Raw genomic sequence first — 26,600 nt, 5'->3', positions numbered from 1 at the left:
AATAATGCAAAAATCAAAAATAATGCAAGGCAATTAAAATACCAAACTTTGCAGGCACAAAACTAAAATTTTCTCCTCTGCATGCTTTCGATTTGTTGCAAAAATCAGTAACCTATCACGTCGCGGCTGTGTCTTCGATGTAGAATAGTGTAGTGTAGAATTTGCTTTCCGGCCAGACTTGGCGCAGTGTCTCTGCGTAAAAACTAGACTCGATGTAAACTCAAAATGCGTAAAATTGAAGTTTTACGGTAAATGTTTGGCTGAAATCATTTAAGGTATGTCATCTTGTAGTCTTCCCTGGCGTCCTTGATTAGATGATCTCTCCATTTTTCGGGATCTTGCCACGTTGTTTGTCTTTGGGTGAAAACAGTTTCATCAGGATTCCACCAGGTATCTTCAGGTTGAAGTGCCGATAACGGTATTTTCGCTGCATTCATTTAGCCCTCGTTCCTTGCTGATGCATTATGATTGGCAAACTGTTTGCTGGCAAAATTGTTGTCAGAAATTAGATGGAGAGATCATATAATCATTTAAGGTATTCTCAGCATTGCAAATTATCCTTGAAGCCTTGCTATTGAATTAGATAAGCAATGGGTATGTTGAAATGCATAGGACTTTAAAAATGATTATTGCTCTCAAATTGATCATAAAGGTCTTAACTTACGATTGTTTTTTTCTCTTTTAGGGTAATCTTCAGAGAAGCAAGGTGATCAAAGATCAGATGCAGGAAGCAAAGAGTCAAGTGATGAAGATATTTGATCATAAAGACTTAGTGTCGGATATACTAAGTAAAAATGCTTCAAAACGAACAGTGAAGAAGAGGGAGAAGTCATAACCTGGGGAAAAACCCTTGGGATGAGTCAGTTTTGCTCTCTTTTAAGGGACTTGTTTTTTTTTTACTATTCGAACGGTGATTTTCCTTGTTTTGACACTGCAATAGAAAATTGCAACACGTAGTGAGCCGGTGTAAAGGCTTGGGTGTGGCACCCAAGCAATGGTGCTTTCAAGGAAACTCCAGTACAGTTTTATTTAAAAAGTGCTTATAAAGAGATTATGAAACACAAATGGAAGCAAGTGCAAAGAGGTATTTTGGAAAGGAGTGATGTGAAAACAAGTTTTTTATATCTAATATAGGAAGACTCTGGTTATTTGTCACTTTTCTAATTAGTTAGGAAATATTATATTGTAAAAAAAATCTTATAGTTTTACACCGCTCAATTGGACTTAGGAAAGCCTGGTGGTGACATTTTGTGAACTCAAAATATATCTGAAATATTTATTATAAGTGTTATCATCAGAGGAATATGTTCATTTTAGTTACCATTCTAGAGATGGATTGGATTTTTATGGATGCATTTATATCCAAGTATCATTTACATTTGTGTAAATCTCTAAAGGTACTTTTGACCATTGTAACCTTATTTTCTCAAAATATAATAAGGAAAAGATTGTGTGAAAGAAATAATTACTCATAAATGTTGTATGTTGAATGGATGAGCATTTACTGCATTAATAGAGCAAAAGTTGCGTATAGGAGATAGCTTCCTCAAGTTTATTTGCATTAAGAAATTTTAATGTGGTATACAGTACTTGAGCTTATGTAAATATTGAACAGTCCTGAATGTAATATGATTTTAGTCAGTAGTATAATTTCTCTATGAAACCATTGTAAACTTCCTAATCTCTCCATTTTGGTGTCATCGTACGCTTTCTGCTCTTCAGAATACTAAAAATCTATTTTTAAACATTTTCCTCTCACAAAAGCTTGCTTACAAAAGGCTTTGCTCCTATGCATATATTGCTACACAGAAATTTCCAAATAGTGCCAGATATTCTGTTGTAAGAACTGGGTTTATATTTAAGTTCAGTTTTTATGTTAACTTTTCTTTTTGAGTCTGTGAATTAGCTGATTTGTTTGTGATTGTGATTAAAGTAAATATTTCATTATGCCTATGAATTATTTAGGATCAACCAGACTATGAGATAACATCCTAAATTATGCAAATTTTTGATGGTATGAAACTGTTTTCATGCTCACATGAGAAGATTACTTAAAATATTCGAATCTGGGATAGGGTTTGTGTGATGGCTACAGTGGTGGCTTTATTACCCATGGACCCTGGATCAAATCCTAGTGGTTTATGAGAATTGTCTGTGTTTTCCCCATCCATGTTTGAGTGCTGTGTGGTGGGAACTTAGATAACAACACTCCGTTGAATGGAATTGTCTTGGTCCCTTAGGTGCTATTTTATAAGAACAACACTAAGTTTTTCTCCATGCTTCCTTCCTGTATGTACTTCTCCCATGGTGCAAATGGCGTTGGCTGTCTGTTGCCTCCTTCAAATGCCAAATTAATGTATTTTTCCGTGAGAATCAGCTGGAATGGAGTGGCTGTTGGTCTGATTTGTGGGTGAGACGTCAGACCACCTTAAAATTGGAGGCCCCTGCACCAGCAGTGGCTCAGGCTGTGTCATATGGGTGGGCCAAACCTCAAGTTAACGTGGATAAATTCCTAGGGCAAAATATAGTTTAAACATTTATTTATTGACCTTATGCAAATGGCACCCTTTCCTGATATGCCACGCAACAAAAAAATTATGCAGTGGCCTTATCACTTTATCCAGAGTAGATATTCCTTCATTATTTATTCATTCATTCCCTAGAAAAAAGCAAAATTGATTCCACTGAGAGGAAAGCGAAGAACTGAAATTTAAATAATTAATATGGACAATAGAAAATTGTTTAGGAAGTTAATAGCGGTTCTCCATATGCCTGTTACTGTATACATTTTATTTTAATTTTACAAAATAAAGTTTTACTGTGGTCTCGGATTTTGAAATATGTCCGTCTTGCTTGGGTGGACCAGTAAGAAATTGAATGGGCCCGGGCCCACCTCTTGTGCCGCCACTGTCCTGCACGGATTTCGGTTTTGCCATGAGCGAGTTTATTTTGAAGAAGTGCACTCACACCGAAGTGTTGGCAAAGTAGCCATTCTCCCTTGGGATTTCACTCAAACATGTGCGTTTGCTGCAACCCTGACTACTATTTCTGCTTCCCCCTTTTTAGTTATTTTTATTTCATCATTCATTCATTTCCATTTTGATTTCTTTGGTTAAATATTAGAGTAGGTTAGAATTCAAATAGGTACGATGGATATGTAACTTTTGGATTAGATGTCCGTGCAGGTAATAATAAATTGTTTTCTAAATTAGCAGGTTGGCATATCCACTTGCCTCGGTCTGATGCACTTTGCCTTATCTCCAATGGTTCCAATTCTGCCCATTCGGATACCATGAAGTTTATGCTTGGGTGTCTCCAATATGATCTAACAATGAGTGCTCTCTATATGTTTCATATAGATAGCATCTCAGTGATTGTTGCTCTTTTCATCCAGACTCAGAACCTCCTCTTAAGGTACGTGTGCTAACAGCCCTATTCACAGTTCGTGTTGTTAATCTAGTGGTGGCTGGTGACCTTAGAAGGCTGTGAAGTGCAAGTGCTGGACTGACTCTCTCTTCATGGTACAGCATCTGTTATCTTCTTCTCTCACCCATTCTGTTTAATGAAACACCTGCCATGCTGTAATATTTTTTTTTGTTATTTTAGTACTTCACGATGATATAATACATTTTTAATGGTGTAATTAAAACAGGCACAATACCCTATTACCAACTTCCAATGAACATTATATTACCGTATTTCACCGAGTATAGTAACCCTCTGAATATATTTCCCCCCCCCCCTAATTTTGAAGCTTCAGTTTTGGGAAAAATTTGAAAAATGAGTTTGAATAGTCTTCACTTCACCTTTACTGTAGGCCTTTTTGGAAAAAAAGGGGGACTCTATTCAGATAAATACGGTAATGCTACCTTTTCCTTCCTTACCCTCCCGAAATCCCTAGCTAAATAGAAAATAAAATAATGAAATAACGTGCCAGAATTTATCGCCTTAGTAATCAGGAGCTTCAAATGCCAGTATTTATGAACTCACTCATCCAGATGAAATCCTAATAAAATACATCCAGGTGTCTAATATGCAGATAAGAAAAACAATGTCTGAATACATGTATCTTATATGTTTGCTGTTGTCCACATTTTTGAGCATCTAATTCATAAAAAGTAGTACGTTTGACACTTTGAATGAGGTCATCTTATGTTCTTCATCCAACATAGAAAAGAGATTTTTCATGAGATGATACGAAGTACGTTCTGAATATAAGTTCCGTTTTGAAATTAGAAGAAAGCACGTAGAGATACTTCAAAGAAATTTATTGCACACACCTCTGATACACCTGCACTATTTTTTATGTGGATCCCATGATTTTCCAGGTATTTGTCATAGCGTGGAACAAGTTTTTGTATACTCTTTTCGTAGAATGTTACCACCCCAGGCCTTGTTCCAAGCAAAATTCACTTGTTTCTGCATCTGAAGTCTTTTCTTGGTGGTCATTGGTGCAACTGCGATGAAGAGCTAAGAGAACATGTAACCCAGGGGCAGTCTGGGGTGATAGCGGGCCCTCAGCCAGGGCTCATCATGGGGCCCTCCTTACAGGGGTTGCAGGGCTCCTCTCCCGAAAATTTAGGAAATTGCATGGATGGAAATGGATTTTGACACTCTTAAGATACTAGATTAACATTAATAAAAATAGAAAATTTGCAAGAGAAAATACTATGTAAAGTGAGAATTTTACTGCTTATGAAGGTCATTTTACACTTGGGCAAAGAATTGCGCATGGTTAGAGCTGCATTCATCTCTAAAATGGCACGGAATTGCGCAAATGCTTGAGCGAAATTAGAACGGGCTATTTTGCCGTCTCGCATCCACGCATTCTCGCATGTGTTCTAGCAATTCACCGCTTTACATGATGCAATTTTCAGTCAGATTGTGCAATTCCGTGTACCGTGTAAAACGGCCTTAAAATTTAATAATATACTGTGGTCCTATTATGTATTTAGTGAATTTTTTCCTTGAAACTGCGCTGAAATCTAAAAGACCTCTAAAATAGTCTTTTCTAATGACCCTTCCTAAAAAGCATCAGGTTCTCTTCTACATATCTTCTGACACCTCTTTCTTTATTTTTTATGTGACCTTTTTACTTTGAATATGTTGTAAATAAATCAGCTGATGAAAATGTAGAATTTTATAATAGCAAAAAACTAGTCCAAGTAATCTAAGTCTTTTTTATTACATCTTTCATATATGCTTCACGATAGATATTGTGGGGGCCCCCTGTGCTCGGGGCCCTCAGCTACTTCCGAAGAGGGTGAGTAAAAACTTGTGCCATGACAAATACCTGGAAAATCACATGATCTACGTCAAAAATAGAGTTAATACAGTTGTGTTCTATACATTTCTTTTAAATATTTGTTATTTTTTTACTTCAAAATAGAACTTACTTTCTGAACATACCTCGTAGATATTGGTGCCAAAACCCACACAAATTTGTATGCGGTAGAAAGAAGGATGCTGGCAGGCTGCAGTAGAACAGGCAATCACTGCAGCAGTGTGATGTTAAGAAAGGGTGCCGAGGTTCACTTTACTTGGGTATGGCTATCAAAAGTACTTAACCCTGATCTGGTAGTGACCCCACATGCCATGCTGTCTATTGAAGTGGCAGGGTTGGCCCTTCACCCACAGAGGTGTCTCAATTAAAATTCTTGAATACTCAAAGTTTGGTGAAAATTGACCATATTAAAATTCATGTACAGTGGACTCCCAATTATCCGGCTGCAGTTTATCCATGCATATCTAGGTTTACACAATGGCAGTGTAGTTACCGACGTCTCGCAGAGGATTTGCACCATCCCTGCAAAATCACTGAACGATTCTCTTTTCAGAATCCTTAATCTCGCAACCACGGATGAATGGTTTTCGGAGACTAGGTATTATGTGGAGCAGTAGGAATGAGAGTAGAATCACTTATTGGCGCTAAAAATATCGCGGCTGGGAAAAGAAAGCTATCGAAAATAATGGATAATGTGCGTAAATAATAATTCATTATTTGATTTACATAAATTGTGAAAATTGCATGAAATAAAAGTGAAAGTTTGTGTTATCCAAGTTTTTCGATCATTCATGCCGCCTCTCCCCATCATTAGCCAGGATAATCGGGAGTTTGCTGTATATATTTTCTCAGAATACACGTGAAGTGGCTCTCCACTCAACCTTGCTAGAGTCTGCTGCCTCAGTCAAACTATTGTGTATTGCGGTAGTGTTTTGCAAACTCGGCTTAGAGCCAAATATTCAAATCATAAAATATATACCTACAAGAGCTATTTTTGTAATCTGGACTGATTGGATGCAGCTGTTGAATTATTGTGGTTCTATTATATGTATTAAGTATAGGCACCTATATCGCTTTTGATTTTGGGTTGTCTTCTACAAAAATATGTGCCATATACATTGATAGCGTGGTTGAGTATAGTGTGTGTTAAGTATTTTTGAAGGGTTTAAGGGAGTTGATTGGTCCTCTGATAGCTCAGTTACTTACATAGCTTACTGCATGCCAATAGCAGTCTTTCAGCAGCTTGCACTGAGTAGTTGAAATGTTATGGTTGGGAGTAGTTAAGATCTTGACATTGCGTGACTTCATGGAACAGATTCATGATGTAAATAACAAGATTGACTTTGTTACTCCTCACAAAAAAAACTTGATTTGAAAGACCTTGGGTTTCCTTTAATAGCATATCATTGGCTGTCAGATATTCCATGCCATAATTTACAACAAGTTTGCTAGTATAGATACAATGGAATCTAATTTTGCAGAAAACTGTTGATAGTCTTCATAGTATTCATATTTACCTATGTGATTAATTGTTAAGCACCTACTTACAATATATTCAGCCCTCAGAGATTGCTAGCTTAATTATGATGCTTTCAAGCTGGTCTTCATTGAAAAGTTCCTGAATTTGATTCAGCAAGGTTCATTTTCAAAGTTCGGAATTTGAAAGTGCTTTCACTGCTGATCTGTAATATGGGTTTTTGGTGAAAATATATCGTATTTAAAAGAATAATGCATGGAAATTTTTAATGGTAAAGATAAAGTAGTTTAAAAAATAACTTTTAAAATCAGAAAGTCACAGGAATAAGAATTCTCTGCCCATGGCATAATTTCTGCCATGGTAGCTATTGCTGCATTAGTCATTCCTATAAGAAAGAATTCAAGAAATGAAATCACAGTCATCACCAGCTGTCACAAGTTTTCATTGTAATATATGGTAGGTTTCAGAAACTGAAAGACTCATTTTAGAGGGTAATATTTTTAATGGTCTCTTAATAACTGACATTCTGTGTTGTTGAATGGCTAGATTCTGGTTAAACTAGCAAGAAATGCCCTGGAGAAAATTAAAGTATCAGTATATAAGAGAAATCTACAAATAATCAAGTTTTTCAAAGGAAATATACACAATAAATCAATAGTGTTAGTAGATTCCCTTTCAGAATAAGTATTAAAAGCTCTGCAATTGCATACATATATTTATTTACGCATTAATATGGAACTATTTAATAATAATTTTCCATTTAAAGTTTTTCATTGTTAAGTTGAAGTGCAATTATGAGGCCAAAATGAACAATATTAATGTCGAATCAGAATTTCATGGACCAAATTTACCGCCATTATCAACTGAGGGCATGAGCATCGCTAAGCCAGTGCTGCCCTCATTCGTCGGTCGATTGAGACATAGGTAACAACAATACAAGCTCCTATCGGAATTATGTTGAACTACAAAAGTATAAGTGCTACATTATGTAAATAATCAACTTATGTGCTGTTAATGGTGTTGTTGTTGCGTGTGTAATGAGCAGCTGTAACGTTGTGTTCGAGTTGTGAGGTGACATTTTTCTCAGACTCTTGTGTTTGCATCTCATCCCACCGAAATATAGGTCTTGTGTTTTTTAAGCTATAATTCCTTCTGCTGAGCTGTGAAGTCACTTGTGACATCAAACCAACATGGCGCTGTCGTGTGAGGTGGTGCATGCGAAGAGGAGTGGGAGCAGTTAAAATTTCTAATATTTCCTGGTTAATAGCCACCGTTATGGATAATTTTAACGTCGAGTTGTCTCTGGTGAATACGTGTTCAAATAATCATTTTTGGTATTGATTTTTTTGTCAAGATTCTTGAACAGTGAAAGTGTTGAACATATAAGCCCACCTGAGGAATGTCGTCTTGCTAGCCTACGTGTGACTTAATTTTCGTTTATACCTGACTTGAGTGAAGAGTGTCTCGTTTTATGTGACGCCGTCACCTTTATCTGGCTGTGATGGAAGAGGTGTGCTTTGGTTGCCTGCGCGTATAGTGTTTATATTCCCGCTGGTGTTCACGTAAACTGATGTTAGTGGACTAAGATCTACTCTCTTTACGTCCGTTGCATTTCCGGAGCCCTCATCTCGTCTCAGGTGCCTTCTAGACTTCACCATGGCGTTTAATGAGGTATGTGCCCTTCTTCAATTGGGTTCGTTGTGCAAACGCAAGCATTCTAGACAACTCCTGAGCATTCCTCATTTGATACCTTTGCTGCCTTTCATTCATCCCTCTAGAAATAGATTTTAGATTCTACTTTTGACATCTTTACATGACTTTATCTGCAATAATGCAAGAAACAAGTGCCCACCTATGCGGTTCATTGCTTTGCCTAGGTAGAATCTCGTCCTTGGTAGCCACAGTGTTCTTTTAGAGAAATGTTGGTATTTGCAGACCTTGTTTTCTTCGTTTAATGAGAGCTTCCTTAGTTTTCAAGGTTTACCACTGATTTTCTTCTGTAATTGTGTACCAATTTTCGTTTTCGTCGTTGGTATGATGTTGGTTTGTGAGGAATTTGATTTGAAAGTCTTGTCTGTAGTCTAATTGGAACTCGCATTGCCCGTGATATGTTGAAATGGATTATGTTTTTCTCACCGTTGCAACCTCCACCCATGTTTGTTTTTGTGGAATTGATGGATTGTTTTTGGACGCCAGGCCACTCGAGCAGTACCTTAATGGGAGTTATGTTGACCGTAAAGGGTTAAGCAAGGTCAATATGCATCGAATTTCGATCTCGAGCACGCCCCTGTAGATTTGTACGCTTCATGTTCAACATTTCTCATTTTTAAAGCAAGATTCCGATGTGGCATTGTGGGGACATCACGGCGAACAGCTGTGCGTTTCAGTGATGCCAAACTACGAGATGCACGGGCGCTCAAAACCGCTCGATGCGTCCATTCTTGCAGACGTGACAAACATTCATGAATTTTACAGCCTTCCCGTTCCCCTGTTGATATTTTTGTTTAAATTGGACTTCCAAGTTGTAATATTTGTATCCCCGTTTCCGTTACCTGTGCGTCATATGCGTAGTACCGCCTACCGTGTCCATATTGGCTATGACGCATTGCACCTGTCCGGTAAAATTGCCCTGCACATTTCCGCATCTCCTCGTTTACGCCTCCGTGACGTTTTATTTTCACTTCCTCATGGTTTGTGTCAACTTCTAGAGATTTGCGTCGAAAGTTTTCTTCAGCGAGTTAGGATAACAGTTTTGGACAGCATATTATATCGTGGCATGCCCCACTACGTCTCATCAGTTTTTTTTTTACCCTTTTCATGATTTTTCGTTCTGATTGAATAAGGCACCTCTTGTGCGCGTTTACCTACTAGGGTAGGAGAGTTATCCCGCTTGCTTGGGTTTTTACCTCGCCACCCACCTGGCCGGCACTATATGATTGAAGCATCAGCACCTGATAGAATTCAAGCAGATGTTGCTGTAGTTTTCTATCTGTGAGGACTTGGTTATGTTTGTTAATAGGTAGCCTCCTCGCTCATGTCTGCATTATTCTGTACAATAGGGAATTCAGACCGAGAGCGATTGGGTTATTTCGATGTTGGTCCGCTTGGTATTACCTCACTTTGCTTTGATTTGAGCTTCAATCTCTTTCGCTTCGCAGAAAAAAGGAGGAGTATCCTATGGGCATGCGTGCTCTTCTCGTTCAAATATTGGGGTCCCAGCCTGTGTTTTCGTACGGTCCTCCTCCGTTTGACCTAATTTTAGAACGCGTTACGTCTACATGAGAGAGCGATGACTTAACGATTTGGTCGACCTTTCCTGTCCCCAAGTTATTCGTCCAGTGAAGAGCATTTAGGCGGGAAAATCTCGGGGGTAGAGGTCTGGGCTTGTCCTTTGGACTGTCCGTCGGCACTGAAACATGCTTAAACTATATTAATTTTTTCTTTCATTTATTTGAACACTGAACCCTATCGGTTTCGACTTTAGTGTAATCGCAAGGATACTCTCTAGAGGTACTGAGATTTATTTTTGTCAAATTTAAATGCTAACCCCGACCTTTCATATATTTTCAAGGATACACCTTTAAAAATTTGGAAGTGTCTAATGTAAAGGCCGTTTTACACGCGGCATGTAATTGCACTGGTTAGAACTGCATTAATTTCTCATTATAGCGTGCCATTGCGCGAATGAACAAACGATATTAGAACAGGGGCTGCTATTTTGCCATGACACGTCCATGCATTCTCGCATGCGTTCTAGCATTCACTGATTTACACAACGCAATATTGACTACACCTTCGTACACAAAGCGGATTGTGCAATTACGTGCACCGTGAAAAGCGGTCTTAAATCTTAAGCTGTATGTTTTTTACGCAAATTTTGTGCGTGCGTACCAAAACCCGCCAATTTAGTCACTATGTCCTTTTTAAAGGCCTGATGCAGTTTTGAGTAATTCTACGTACTTTCAAGATAAATGTATTTATAAACCCTTTATTATATGTCAACAAACATCGGTAAATATTTGTTTACGATCGATTCAGTGGTTAATCGCAAACAGCGGAAATCCTTTCTTTATTCATGAGTAAGGGGGAGTGATCTATCTATTTTACATGGTTACTCTACATCTCCACAGAAAACATCCTTTGTGTTTCTTTATGCACATAAGTAGTTTTTCGCACGTTATTACGTGATACCATCAAAATTAAGCATATACAGTGCTTATTCTACCTAGTGTATTGTTACTCATATGGAAAATATTGAATCATTTATTCGAGTGGCCTAATAAGGACAACAGGGTATCAGCATCTACATACTACCCTGCGAGTCACCGCTAGGGTGTTTGGCAAAGGGTAAGCAATCACCGACATACAACATACAAGAGGATCTCATCACTGTCATAAAGATATTACTTACGCATAATAACAAAATAGAAGTGCACGTTCATGCTTAAAACTTACCGACGGTTTGTAATTCCCAGAGTAACTTTATGCAAGGTTAGGGCAATGGAAAAATAATAAAATGCAATCAGTCGTCCTAGCGAGTAACGCAAATAATTTTTTATTTAAAAAATTAATCGAGACACAGTTGCTATCCGTGATAGTTCGAATGAAATTTTAATCTTTCTGTTTTGCAATTTATTCCCTTCATTTTGTATCGCGATCACCTCCACCATTGTACGGCGGTAAGGGAAGGATATTTTTCACTTCTTCTGAGAAAAAATCTTATCAGAATATACTTAGTAAATTCAGCCAATACTTTGCGCTCCTGTTATGATTGCCATTATAACACGCCTAGCATACTGGAAACGCCGCTCTTTTTATCGTAACAACTCATCACGATCTCAGGCCGCTATGACCTGTACTCTATTGATTTCAGCTATCAGTTCTACTTCATAAGGGTCCCACACGCTTACTTCACGAAAAGATTTGCATGTATTTTATCATAGTTTTATAATTTTTTGGAGAAAAGTGACAGGTATTTTTTTCTCGTATTTTTCTGGCACCCTTAATTTTCACGGGCCTCTGAATGTGTTCTTGCTTGAGGAATATGTTAGAGAAAATGACAATTTTTGTGAAGGAAATGTTTGGGAATTACTTCTCCATAGCATCGTAACAAAAATGTCATAACTTTAGGAATAGGTTTGGAATTGTTTGGATTTTAGTTAATTTTTTATTTATCATCATGATCACAAGTCAACAATCCCTAAGTTGGTGTGACGTAGCTCTCCACCTCGCGCTCCTATGAGGTAAGCTTTATATGTTTTTAAAATCTTCATTGCCCCGAAAACAACTCATTTTAGGCCTTTTACATGGGGGCAAAGAGCGTGTAACAATTGCTATCTCACACAACTATATCCTGGGAAGGGCCAACCTTCCCGGGCGGGACACGAACCCGCGACCTTCGGTTTGGCAGGCGAGGAGTTCACCCCGCCACCACTGAGGCCGGCATTAACGTATTTGTGTGGTTTTAACATCCTTAATAGTTTGTCCCAGGTAATACATTCCTGGCCTTTCTTTGCCTTTCTTCCCGATCACATGTCTTCCACGATTTTTTATTGTGACCTTCAATCACTTGTGGTGAAAACGAATGATGATACTTATCCACCCCACTTTGATAAAAACCATACTTTACCTTTTAATGATATCCGATAACATTATCAATGCGTTAAATGCGGCTGTACTCCCAATGTTCCTGTATCTTTGAGACCGTCTTTTTCGATCGAAGGTGCAAAGTCAGGGAAGGAAATATGTAGTGTGGGCGACTTTGCTCGCGAAACCTTTTTGCGGAATGGCGTTTAAATTGGATTTCCTCCTCTCCCCGTGCATAACGTATTGAATTACTGGTGTAAGATTCCTCCTGCTTGGACACGAACGTGATGACATTTTTTTTTCTCCTCGTTCTGTTGTGTATGGTGTTGACCGGCGAAATCTCGTGAGCGCGTTGCTACTCACTTGGACTGTTGACTTCCTGGGAACTGAGTTTATCAAATAATAGTATATTCATAATACCCTACCAACCAATTCTAGGGTGTTGTTTGCTAAGGATTAAACATCACTTGTGGACGCTGTGCTTTGCGATGCTTTACTTTCAGTTGGAAACATTAGTTTTCAGAAACGAAGGCACTGTCGTAGTCAGTGGCGTAACTAGGAAAATGATTTGGAGGGGTGGGGGGTGGGATGGCCTGGGGTGGCTCCCAAATAGTAAAATTCATCGATTGCATAAATTTGAAATGATTTTTCCTCATCCTCTTATACCTTGGTATATTTTCGTAAAGTGGAAATACTTGTTTGGTATTTGAAGGAGGCGACCGACAGCGTTAGTCATTTGCGCCATGAGGGAAGGGCCGGTTAGGAAGGGGGGAGAGAAACCCGGCGCCAGCATTAGTCTACTCCTAACGAAAGGCGCCAAGGGGACCTCGGCTTAACGTTGGACGGAGTGTTGCGCTTGAAATGTCCTCCACACAGCATTCAAGCAAAGATCTGGCAGCCTCTGAAAATTCTCTGTCCCACCGGGATTTGAACCCGAGCCCTTGGGGTGGGAAGCTAACACTCGAGCCACCACACCAACCCGATCCCCTCGAAAGTATTATTCTCAACAGGTATATCTAGTGATGCTCCAAAACTCAATGTTCATATTTATATGAAGAACCTCATTTTTAAAAGGGTATTATTTTACCGCTCTTAAGAGCTATTTATTTCCAAAATTATGAAATCCCGTAAAATTTCTTCTGTGCAATGATCTGGGAAATTGCAAAAATAACATGGAAAAGTGGGGAAAGTTCAGGTTGATATTTCAGTGGTCACACTGAGCTATGAACTGTATCAATTTTAGGTTCCTTTCTTTACGCAAACGATCGTACTGTAACCTAATGAGAATTCGAATGGGTGTACTAGTGAAATGCCCTTTATATTGAGGCTTGGAGCTCATGTATACGGAATCGCGTTAAAGAATTTCATGCCGAGGTAATTACTTGGTTTGTAGTCTCTCTGAAATTTTTAATGGAAAAATATCGATTTGTTGATAAAAATAAGCAAAATGTTGCGAGATAGGTGTCTGAGAAGGATAATGAAAATGTTATCAAACTGTTCAATATTAAGATGTTTTCATTTGTGTATGAAAAGGTTGAATTTGTTTCCGAAAAATTAAGTCGTCCTCCAATTAGCGTTTAACTGTCAATAACCTTTCCCTTATTCTCTTTGTGTTATTGCTGAAACAATTTTTTTGTACACTTTGAAGCATGACTGTGGTTTCATGGACTAATTCATCTTCCTTTGACCTAATTCAGTGGTTGTATGAACTGTATATTGCCAATCGTTTACATAAACTCATCCTATTCCGGTTCGTTTATCATAGACTTTTCCTTTTCACTGATAGTTATTGGAAGATATTATTGGAAGAAATACATTTTTCCAGAGAAGGTTTTGCAGAGAGCGTATTATAACTAACAACAACTAACTAACAGGTCAACGTTTGTCTATTGCGCTGTCACGTTTATGAATTAAATGAATATTAATTTTCTGAGTTCCTCATTTCAGTTCTCTATGATATGTCTTTAAATGTTTGCAATGCGTCTAAAATTTTGTCAATGAAATTTACTGATGGTTGTCAAAAGTCGTTGTTGAATTTAGTGGTATTAATCTCTTGAAGCGGCTCGTAAAAGGGTTATATTGTTCGCAGGAATGGAGATTACGACGCATCATATATTTTCTGGCTTTGTCAGGTAATGAGGCGTTCCTCAACATAGTTTTATACATAGGTGTAGTTTTGAGGTTGCGTCCCGGTCGGACCCTGTCCCCAAGAGAATGCTGGGATTTATTATCCATCGCAAACAAAAGGGACGTTTTTTTCGGTATTGTCTTTTTCTATGTTAGCTGGGGAATAGTTTGGTTTATGAGTTGACCCATTTGGAAGGATGCCATTTGTCGAAGGATTAAAAAAACGGATGTATCGCCAAAGATGAGGATTTAAAGTTTAGGAAGCATGTGCAGATGGTTAAAAACAAGGTGATGTTCTGCAATATGTACAAATCCTCTGGGCCGCTCGGTTTTCATAAAAAAGTACTACCTATGTTATGAAAAAATATTATGAGCCTCTCGGTATGTATCATATCGGCATTTTGTTCCAATACGTATATCGAAATTAACTTTAAATCAGAATTCAGCGGTGTGGGGCATGATATCAACAGCGCTCGGGTCACTATCTCATTCATTCATCGAAACCTCGTTAATTCATGGATTGCGGAAATCGAGCTCGGATCTGTGAAAATTTCACCGTGTCTAATCACTTTCTCGCGGTGTAAAAATGTCTGTTTCTCTCCTGAATATGTTGCGCTCCGGAAAAAGAAACTTTTTCTTTTCTGCTTGGGAAAATTGGGCGCCTAGAAGAATTTTGAAAGCGAAAATACCTTAGTTCCACTTTGCCTTGGTTTTGTAACTTCTTTTTCGCCACGTTTGTGCGAGCCTCCTGCACCCGGAAGAAAATGATTGATGTTATCCTGTTCCGTGTAAATTAGGAATATTTCCAGGAATATTTCCCTCAAGGTGATGAATTATCCTTAAAATTAGTTACACCTTGCGGTCTTGCAAATGTGTTAAATTTGTCCGCACATTCTCGAGAAATCACGGAGATTAGTTTGATATATCAGAGGCCACTGCGATTGTATTTTTTGTCCTTATTGGGGCTCATTTTCTTCATTTAATAGCGTAGAATCACGTGGGCCAATGGCATTTAATGAAAACAGCCAAGAAATTGTGAAAAAGTTTTCGCATAACATAGAGGTATTTTTTATCAATAGGCGTGGAGTTGAAGTCACGAAGAGTACTTCCCTACCCGCCTTACCGTTTATGGATCGAAATCTCAATGTGCATTCTTTATGCTATGAACCACCCGCGATCCTTCACTCCTCTATCTATAACAATTTATTTGTAGCCGGCTGACAACACAGCGTTGGTGGCCTACATAGGCGTAGAGTAGTGTTCCATTTGTTCTTCTGACGAAGCCGTTGAAAATTTCCGAATTCGTTCATGCGGGTGTCAAAAGGAGGACACGTTCACGGTTTAAAATGGACGGCCGGGAACCTACTCTTTTGATGTGCTCGTGAATAATGCCCTGTCGGAAGCCTATGGGCTCGTCGAGAAGCGTGTTCGCGGCAAATGAAAATCCTAGTCGTTTCGGCAGTTGCGCGGCGTGAAATAGCTACCGCCCACGCTGCCCCTATGACCTTGTTTCCCGTGTCACCATAATGAAAATTTATCCGGAACCTCGTTCCTCCGATGTGCTATGACTTGTATTCACCGTGACGTATCTTCCATTGTTATTTTTTCTATATTCTTCGTTTCTTCGCTTACCATAGCGGATTTTTGTGTTTGTTGGGGTTGTGTCAGTGGCAGAACGGACATGGTAGAGGAGGCATCGCTCCCACTTCATAGGCATTTGTATGTGACGTATTACTTTCCTAAACTTTGATTTTCAGAGTCAATTATTTGACGCTTGTCAACATTTCCCTGTAACCTCAGATTTGAAAAAAAATCCCGGTTACTTATTAAGTTTTAAATGTAAACATTTGAGGTTCAGGTAAATATTTACTGGTAATTTTATATGCCCCGAATTTGATGCGTGATATGTGATGGTGAAGATTTTTAAAACAACTTTTTCGCCGAGAAAAAAGCGCAAATTACTGCGGGTCAAGCGGGAGCGATGCGCCCTCTTAAGCTACGAAAAGGTAAATTGTGACAGTCTATAGAATCACTTTCCTCCGCGGCCGGGAACCCCTTTATGAAGATGCAAGGTTCCCTTTCGACCAGCCTTATTTTGTCTTTTTTCGTGAATATTTTCTCCTTTGAAACTCACTTTATCCTTATGGATTAATTATCCAGGGCTATTTAGAGTGAATCTTTGTTTAATATTGCGAAACACATATGAGTATATCATGCGAATGAAATCATTCGCCGTTTATAGCGGCCTTAAAAAATATATACTGTTCTTTAGTATGAACCACATGATCATCTTGCTCGGGTTGCTTTGTTCTAGGGATAGCTCTAGCGATAGGTTTTCGGCGAAGAAAAAAGTGATCGCTTGACCTATCATTTTCTGAATCATAAGGTCATTCCGCCGACCCTTTTTCCATCGCTATGTCTCTCGCTTTCTTTATTTGCAAACTGTAATAGCAGTAAAAGCTAAACGTGGCGTTACAATCGCTGTTGGCTGTTGTGCTTTCTGATTAGCTGAAAGGCGGTGCTAGCGATGGTTTCAATGACCGAAATAGGGATGCCGAGTGATGGATGAAGGAATGGGATTCCAATGCCTCTGGCCATTGTACAAAATTATCGCGTGAAACACTCATATTTCTGCTATCATTGGCGCTATAACTGGAGCTATTGCGCGAAAAAGACAGAAAGAATGTGATACCGGCTTTATAGTCTGTATAACGTAGCGTGGCGCATGGGCCCGCCGGCTACCTGATTCGGTCCCATAGTTTTTATGGTCAGTCCTTAACTTCCCCCAGCGCTCGCGGACCGACTCGGGTAGCTGGCGGGCCCGTGCTCCAAGGTCCTTAGAGTACAGTACAGTAAAGTACAGTCTAAGAACCTTGCCCGTGCTCCACCCTACGGTATAAGGACTATAGTAGGGCTCACTACATATATTTTTCGAAACCTGAGAGGTTTTTTTTGCGAAACATATGTCTTCAAACGATGTATAATTAATGAATACGACCCGTGATAAGTTAAATACAGTGGCGTAACTTTGGGGGTGGAATGAGGGGATAGATTCCCCCCCCCCAAAGCCTCAGAGAAGTAAAATAATTATCTAAAACTATTGAATTTTTTGACACGTAATAAATGCATCTGCTTAAAGTTAAATTTTAAGGGCAAAAATTATGTAAAATGTATTTCCAGGCATGTCAGTCATCAAAATTTTTCCGGACACCCGGTTGGATGGGGGAAGGTTCGCTATCACCAAACCTCTCCATCCTCCCCAAAGCATATTCATAGTTACGCCACTGGTTAAATATATGTGGTGAACCTCGCTGAGTGTAATGTTTTTATTTTCCACGAAAGTATGAGTTTGAGACGAGTAATGCGTTATGAAAAAAGTCTGTCTGAGCCGTCGTGATGCTTTCTCTTAACGATAGGAACGTTTTACCCACATTAATGCCGGCAGTGTTTAGCATACGACTGAATCTAATTCATGACCCTTGACGGCCGTGATTGTTGGCGGGAAAAAAATTCCCGCGCGTTACTCATCGCCATGCGCGCGGGAAGATAATACTCATCTGTGGATCGTATGTTTTTACGGTCGCGGGTCACGTGACCTCTCACTCGGTCCACCCACCCATGTCATCCACTCTGGGCAATCGAGGCGTAGAAAGAGGCTCGCACGCGCTTGGCACGGCCGTGCGTATTTTTATGTTGGCGGGAGGGAGGTCAGATGAGGAAGTGACCGGGCGGCGGGAAACGTCGGTGGGTCAAGGTCTCGGGCACTAGAGTCGGACGTATCGCCGCGATGAAAGTGGATCCTTGCGAGTGCTTTTGCATCGCTTCGACGCGATCAGGCGATTCGATACTTATCGAACTATACTATTCGTACTCTTTATGTTACCCTGCAATAGAAAAAAATACACTTTTATCCAAATGATTGTGACGCGTTTTACGTACTATTAAAATCATCAGTGGACAAGAGAATTTCTTTTTTTATAGTATGCAAAACTTACTCTATATTTTGCTTGAATCTGTTGGTATTATTACCCTGTTAAGGCGTTTGTTATTACGCTTTTAAGGCGTTTGGGTGTGGCAAAATATGTTAGAAATAGGAATATTCCATGGGCAATGTCTACTTTTTTCTAAAGTTTCTGTGATAATAGGGTTTATATTCTCTAAATTGAACTCTCCAGTATTTTCAGCGAAAAACCGTCAGCAAGTGTACGAATTACGGAAAGGAATTTATCACATTTTATAATCTAATTCTAAGTGACACTCTCAAGGGACATCTAATACGTCATCGGGTTAATTTCAATCAACACTCGTGTTACGCTCTACATTTATATTTGGGCCATGCGAATGATTTGGAAGTACATAATTTCGAAAAAGGGTTCCGGGGTTTCATATATTTCAGGAGAAATAGTACTCGGCATATTCTCGTCAATAATTTTACTCGTGAGTTTATCCACAATACAGAAATCCTGCAAGTCAACCTTAAGTGTTTGGTATCGGCGGAATTTCCATCTACTTCACTGCTGGGTCATCATAAAAGAATTTTACGGTTTTGAAAATGCTTTAAATGAAAACAGAATTACTTACAATTTATGCTTTTTATTTTTCGGATATTTCTTTTAAAAAAGTCTTTAAAATATAATCAATAAATTGCAACATGCGCGCAATTAGTCGCTCAACAAACATCCAAACGATACTCAATTTCTATCTAAACATTGGCAAGCATTACTTCGTTAGTGGTTTTGTTGGCTTCATTAAGTTTTATTGGTCGCTGTTCTTACAGGAACTGCATAGACAGACCATATGATCTTAACTTTGTTCCCCAATCCCATATCCCTACAATCAGCCTATGAATTACTGAACCTGCACTATTTTTTTGTGATAACCCTGTGTATTCGTTTAAACTGCAGCTGTTTAATGCGATGAGGAAAATTCACAATTGAAATTGATTGGTATCGGGACTCAGAGTTCCCTAGAGATACGTAATGGAGGGTAATTGTTGAATAAATTTGAAGAATGAGTAGATAAGTTACATGCCACGGACAAGTGATAAAGAGTACGGAAAAGAATTGAGGGAAGTACAAGAACTGTCATGCTACAGGAAAAAGGGAGGGCTGAATAGTCAAACTTCAAGGATTGTAATTCTTTATATTTATGAAAAAGGTTTTATTACAAATATTTAAAATTTTAATAATCTCTAGTTCAGCATATCGTTAAATGATTAATTGGGAGCTCCATAATGCATGATTTGGCTTGTAATCAGCTGTGAGTTAAAACAAGCTTTTGCTGCCTTTTATCTGTGTAAATTTTTTTGTGGGATGATGAAATTCGTGTCATTATGGTGATGGACGCCATTCCGCTTTGCCCAGTTTAGCGGGAAGCGTCCGACCAATTTCGTGTAGGTTCGCTTGCGGACGTCAATAGATTGCGCAGGCACATTGAGAAAGGAGGTTCATATCTTCATTGTCTAATCAGGGTTGTTTGGAAGCGGGTCACCGATTGGCTGGAGGCCAAACCGTCAACTGCGCTGCATTGGGTGGACGCAGAGGCTGCCCTGTGCTCCTCTTGTCTGTCTCTTCGTACCCTCATTGTTCCTCCAGTTAGGTTACGTCCATCACTTTTTCGCCATTCATTAATGTAACCACGCTCCTTCATTATCCTCTTTATTGTACGCCTTTCAACAAATTTTATCTGAGGTTTACTACCACATGCGAGTGGTAGATACGTTGAATCACCCTTGCCCACTAAGTAATTGCATTAATATTCCATACTCTGCAAATTCTGTTGTCTAATTGTGGTGGGCATAAACTTTGGCTACTATTATAATGTAAAAGATCTTGGCTTTAGTCCTCTGTTTTTAGCCAAATGAAATCTCTTTTTATTAGGCGATTTACGTCGGGAATAACAACTTAGTGTATTTTTAGCGTGGTATTTTGCATGAGGGAATTTAATCGCCTGACTTTGAGCTTTGTCTTTCGTGCGCCGCGCGACTGGTGAGGCGTGTAGCTCTTGTGGTCCAGGGCAAACTCCTCAAGAAAAAGTTTAAGTGCTGGGATCAATACTTTTCTCTGGAAACGCTGACAACGCTGGCATATTCGAAAGTTTTTCATCTCCAGTGGGCAACGATAATACTGAAAAAGCCACTTCCTTGCTTGTAAAAAATAACAGCAGAAAACCCTCTAATTCATTTGCAATCACACCGAATTCTGTTGTCTGCATCCAGTACTTGCTATGACAGTTTTGTGTAGCAGTCAAGGAGACCAGGGAAATGTCAGGGAATGAAAACTCGTCAGGGAAATCCGCTATGCTAAGGAAAATCGTTGAGCTGCCAGGGAAAACCAAGGTTAGGGCGAAGGTGTATGTACTGGTCAGTTTTTGATGGACCCATATCAATCGAATGGATAAGTTTATGTTAATTTTGTCTTCATTTCGTACATGCTAATTCGTATGTGCTTTCATGACCAGCAGGTTTGATTACATATGTGTAATATCTCGAATTTCATTTGCTACTAAAAATTTCATTGACCTCTGATCGTTGTGCATGCTTCTATTGATTGAGCAAAATTTTTCGGCAAAAGAATAATTATCGTATGAGAAATGTTTCGTAATTTCTTTTCCGCTATCATGTAACAACATTATGTCATGATTGGCCATGTGTTGGAGCAAGTATCGTGCACAAATTGTTTCAAGGAGTATAGAATATGTATACCTACATCCATATGACGGAGGGCGAGTATTTTTCCCCAATATGCTCTCAGCGACCGCAATTGTGCGTGCAACTTTGCGACAGGGGTCAGCTCTCACCAAAGATGCACCATTATATGCCGCTACCTACTTCACTTGGCCAGATGGACATGCATCACAAATTTTGCACGTGCAAGATAATTGCGTTTATAAAGTTATAAATGTTCCTTGATGGCTTATTCTATACTCCTTGCTGGATTTGTACGTGAATGAGTTCCCATCGCTCGACGAACAGACAGGGCCGTGTAAACAAAGCTCAATGTTTACACCCGATTCTCCCCATTCGTATGGTGGTGTTTGACCTGCGTCGTTTTCCGCCGTCTAGTTCTGTTTGGCCATGCGGGCGGCGGTGTTGTTGTTGTTGTTGCCGAAAACATGGGTCGCGTGCCGCCTTCTGCGAACCCCGCTCTTCACTTGCCACGCGTGATGGCCTTGCGACGCTCTTCGCTTTGTTTACTCTCTGCGGTCTGCGAAGTGCTACGGGCCATATGTGTTTCACTGGCAGGGGGGTGTGGAGCAGGGGCTGGCAAAAGTGTGAATGCGAAGCAAATGGTGCGGTTTACCCAGGAATGAAGGTTGGATTTTTCTGAGACGGAGTGCAAGGCAAACATTCTTTCAATGTACACGGATGTATGTCATAACTTCGGGGAACTTTCCTAAAATTTAGGGCGTTCTATCGTGACTGAAAAGTTTCTAACGAATGCTACCTCCTATTTTTTATCATCTTTATTTCCGGGATGGATCTAAAAACAGAATAGGAAGGGTTCACAGAATGTAGTCTATTCAATGCTTACATTTATCAGAAAATGCTATTTCAAGCTATTTTAGTCGAATCGGTGGGCCATTTTTACGTAAAGCGTTATTTGACTTAGATTGTTGTATTCGTTTTCTAGTAGTTTAGATTCGAAGTAGTTTGCTGACGTTCGTATGTTTCATTTTCATCCTGTTTCCAAATGGCATGATGTCCTTGAATCAGTTTTTTGTTTCAACAAGGAGTGCATTATATTTTTAATCAACATAATACCTTTCTCAAATAAGCATCACTATAAAACCGTCGGTAAAAATCCTGATTTTCAAATTCGACATCAATATATTTATGGTATCAGAATGAAACAATATCTTCTATTTGGTATTTTAAATCATTATTTGGTCGGGTGTAATTAGAGAATCGTGTGTTTTGGATTTTTATGGAAATAGCATTCCCCTCGCTTTTCGATCGAACCTCCTTGTGGCGTTACGTGATATGCCCTACCACCTAACTGTTTCTCCCCTGTGTAGTATGGAAAAAATGTGTCGTTTTTCAACTTGGGAAAGTGGGGGATATCAGGGGGAGCCTTTTTTTTTGAGAATTCGAGTGATAAGACGTCATAAAGTTATTTTTCCCAAAATAATGTGAAGTACCCTGCAAGCTACCAAGGGGCGTTAAGGGGGTGAATTTTCTCCATCATTCACCTCACTTTATGATCAGGGGTGCCGACTTACAAAAAAAATATTGGGGGGGCCCAAACCGGGGACCTTGCCCCGGTAAATTTTATAAATAGTGAATTTTAAGTTTTTTAGGAATTTTAGAAGAGTCATATGATCAAAATTAGAACCCTGATCGCTCGAATCTCGATATCTGGACACTCCAAAATCGACAAGCCTGACACATTTTTCCTCACATCTGTAACGAATTTTTGGGGGGGCTCGGGCCCTCTCAGGCCCCATCGAGTCGGCGCCACTGTTTATGATGTATACCTTTGGAAGATAGTGGACCCGCTCATGGATACTGGCAACTACGGCAATGTCTTTACTTTATGTTCCATTTAAGATTATTTAAGTTTTGAATGATCTCTTTATCTCATCGTTTTCATGAGGTTCATGTTATGATGCGTTTCGTGAGGTAATATGTCCTTATTTGTGCTACTAGTGTAGTTTTTCTATTAGGTACTGTAGGCGGTGTCTTCTGCATTGGCTGGGGGCTAAAATCGTGAACTCCCGCACCGCAATGGTTTAAGTCCTTCTTTAGCATTCAATGTTCTTGTATATCCGTAGTCGCCTATAATCCCAAACATGAAACAGCATATTCCTTTTAGAATATGAGGGTTGAGTCGCTACGGACCGTAGAATAAGTGCAATTATTCATGTGATGTAGTATACTTTATTCGCTTTGATGATATGTTTCATCACTCATCGAAGATATAGATGTTTTTAGACGTTTTAATAATGAAAATTATTTCAGAGGTGGTATTTTTTTCTTCCGCTATATTTAAAATTTATCCATCTCGTTTGTTAGGTCTTCTAGTTGGAATTATTTAATGATCGTTTGAGATTTTAGCTTGTATGTGCATTAAATTGAGAAATTGTAACGCCTTTTAATTAGATGAATAAAATCCTATGCCCAATTTTTCCCTTAATCATGTACCGTCAAAAGTGCCTTACTGTATGAATGTGACTGGTAATAATTTTGACGTACTTCCTATAAATTCCATTTGGGGATTTTTACTGCAAAGGTATAATCCAAAACCAGGCTCATGAGCAGTTGAAGCATCATTGACGTCGTTCCGGGTGGTAATATAAAGAAGATAATGCCGTGCGACATTTTTGTTCGTATAAAAAACCGGAAGCCAGGAGTAGAGTCAATTTTTCATTATTTTATATTTAGAATACCTAGTATATTATTTTACAATGTAGAGTAGGCGTCATAATGTCTGCATCATAAATTAGTATTGTGATATGGTCGCTGGGGAAACAGTTAGTAATGAATGTTACAGAGTGTGGGATGGTGGGCGGTAAATTGACCGTGCATAGAAGAACGCAGCCCTGATTCGTCCACGTGCTGGGTCATCTCCTTCTTGCGTGCTGTTAAGGTCGAAGGTCATCCTCATAACCTGCTCCCATCCATTCCTAGAGCGACCCTTGAGTGTACTCTTTTGGCATTTCGATCAGAGCTATAATAACAGGGATGCGTGGCTCCTAGTTCCATTATCTTTATTATGATAATAATACCCTCCCTTTGCACCATAATTACGAGAATGAATACTTTTAATTAGGTCCGTTTTGTAATGATAAGAGTGGTCACTAAGAAGTGTCGCCCCATGTATCTGAAACTTTTCAAATAGTTTCCTTTTTGATGATAGCACTTTTCGTGAAATCCAACGATTAAAAAATTTTATTTATACCTTAGATATGAAGCTCACCCCCGATTCGTTTACAGTCTGTCTTCAAAAAACGAGCTTAATATCTCTATGCATACACTATGCGCTACTATTGCAAATAATAAATATATACTGTAGTACTATGTGCAATCAGAACTTACCACAATATAACATATTTTTATCATTTATGGTGAACACCAGTGGCGCAGCGAGGGGGGGGGGATAAAAAAAACCCCAGAGCCTAGAGAATTTTTTAAAATTAAAATATTTTAAATCGTCAGATATTGCAACTAATATGAGGGGGGCGGATGACTCACAAAATAACATCAAACTATTCAAGCAGCTGTAAAACTCACCATTTTGAATCAGTTATCTTAAAGATTTTCTTGGGAAATGCCCCCGCCCCTCCCGATTTCCCTTGTGGGTATCTCATACCACCCCAGGCCCTCCAGAATTAGTTGTGCCTAAAACCCCCCTTAGCCTTACTTCCTAGCTGCGTCCCTGGTGAACTCCATTGTCGCATTATGAATATTTTATTCGAATGTGTTTCAAATAATTTCCTCTCGGTGCCGTGAATTCAATTGAATTTCGTAATTCACCTTAGGTTTTTGTGAAGTTGCGTATCCGTCGCCGTTGGAGTTAATTTTTGGAAAGATAATTAGCTTGTCCCTGCTGTCGACTAAAATGCTTCCAATGGGAGTTGGGAGATGAGATCTCTTACAATATAAGACATCTCGCGACTGGATAGTATCGAGTGTTATACCTTTGGCATCGCTGTAGGTTCCCCTATAACCGTTGTTAGTAAGTGGAGGAAATCGATTAGCTAAGTCAAAATATCAGTTTAACCTTTCATTTGACGTTTTAAAAATTTCATTCCAAAAGAGAAGGAAGCTTGCAAGGCAGGATAATGTGGTCGTGGTGATAAGGAGAAAAACTGGAAACTTGTGGAATTTTGAACAATGATGATGGTGTCGGGGTGGACCAATGGTTGCGTGTTTGACTCCCAACATGAGGGGCGCAGGTTCGAGACCATGTGATAGAAAAAAAGCTTCTGGAGCAACGGATATCGAGTGATATTCTCTGGAGACAATCAATGAATCGCAGATGTAGGAAACGTGCTAAGAAAAAAAAACGGGGAAAGAAAGTGAACTCAGTCTGGCTGTACAGCGAAAACTTAACTTTGTGAATTTCCATACACCAAGGGTGAAAATCGTCACGTAAAAATCATTTGCTTAGCCAAGATTCGATTCCGGATCACCAGATTGCCGTTCATGTATCCTATCATATTCTGTGTATTTTTAAAATTCTCCTCGGTAATGTTGAATTTGGAGGATTAAATCTTGTCCCCAGCTTTTTTTTTAGTTCCTCATGCTCATTGAGCGCTCTGTGTATAGCTGTTTTGATATCTGAGCTTCGAACTATTCTCAGGAAACCTTTTTCACGTATCCTTGAAGAAGATAAAACGAATCGTGTCCACCCTACCCTTTTGTCTCTCCAACGGAACCCCAATGAATTGATGGGCGTTCTCTTCACCGGACCCGCTCAATATCCCAATCCATGGCTCTTACTCCCAGTGGCGAGATAGCTCGATTCTTTTTCGGTTGACCCTTTGTGTCCGTAGGGTTCTGGCCCTGGCTCCATATCAATCACTTTGGCCCCTAAACGCCCGACCGGGGGTGGGTAATGAACTGGAAGCTTAGTTATTTCATCTCTCACTCACTTTCGTGGGCCCTACGCACATCCCCGCCTTTTAATGGGCCTCGTTATCCCGTCCTTGGTTCCAACGGCAACCAACCCTTCCAAACCGGTCGTCAGTCCCTCCCCTCCCCCTTACAGAGGGTTTTCCACATCGGCTCTGGTGGATGAACGAAAGTAATCGATGGATTCCGATGTGGATGGCGTCAGAGAATAATCGAATGATGAGTTGTGGGTCATGTATGGGGTTGTTGGTTCATGATTGCCGTCACTGTCCGAAGAAGTAATATATATTGGTCAATCAGACCATTTGAACGGTTTTACGGTCTTCTTCAAATTTCGATTGTTCTTTCTCTTCATTATCTAGTGGATTGCTTAATTTTTATTGGTATTTGAGTGGTTATTATTTGTACGAATTCATGTAAGTAATTACTAAATATATTTTCCCTGCGCGATGTAATGACGATTGCCTTACTCAAGGGATAGGATTAGTCAAAGCTGGATCGGGTATTGCACCTCGATCGAAAGTTGATGGTATTGATTGCGTACAATATTT

The 26,600-nt window shown here is 39.4% G+C and overlaps 2 protein-coding genes across 5 annotated transcripts in view; both read left to right on the top strand.

Annotated features, from left to right (window-relative positions):
* LOC124168483 (mucin-17) overlaps positions 1–1,947 on the top strand; it is a 60,814-nt gene extending 58,867 nt beyond the window's left edge. For all 3 annotated transcript variants that reach the window (XM_046546769.1, XM_046546768.1, XM_046546767.1), the window contains one exon: positions 686–1,947. In XM_046546769.1, coding sequence (XP_046402725.1) covers positions 686–835 — 150 coding nt within the window. In that variant the 3' untranslated portion in view covers positions 836–1,947. The remainder of the gene's footprint in view (positions 1–685) is intronic.
* Positions 1,948–7,713: 5,766 nt separating this feature from the next.
* LOC124168455 (serine/threonine-protein kinase 24) overlaps positions 7,714–26,600 on the top strand; it is a 528,029-nt gene continuing 509,142 nt past the window's right edge. Inside the window, exon 1 of one of the 2 annotated variants that reach the window (XM_046546712.1) lies at positions 7,714–8,432. In XM_046546712.1, coding sequence (XP_046402668.1) covers positions 8,418–8,432 — 15 coding nt within the window. In that variant the 5' untranslated portion in view covers positions 7,714–8,417. The remainder of the gene's footprint in view (positions 8,433–26,600) is intronic. The other variant, XM_046546715.1, reaches the window with a different exon arrangement.

This window comes from Ischnura elegans, chromosome 11 (genome assembly GCF_921293095.1).
Source record: "Ischnura elegans chromosome 11, ioIscEleg1.1, whole genome shotgun sequence".
Classification (NCBI taxonomy): Eukaryota; Metazoa; Arthropoda; class Insecta; order Odonata; family Coenagrionidae; genus Ischnura; species Ischnura elegans.
This window is presented reverse-complemented; position numbering and strand designations above follow the sequence as displayed.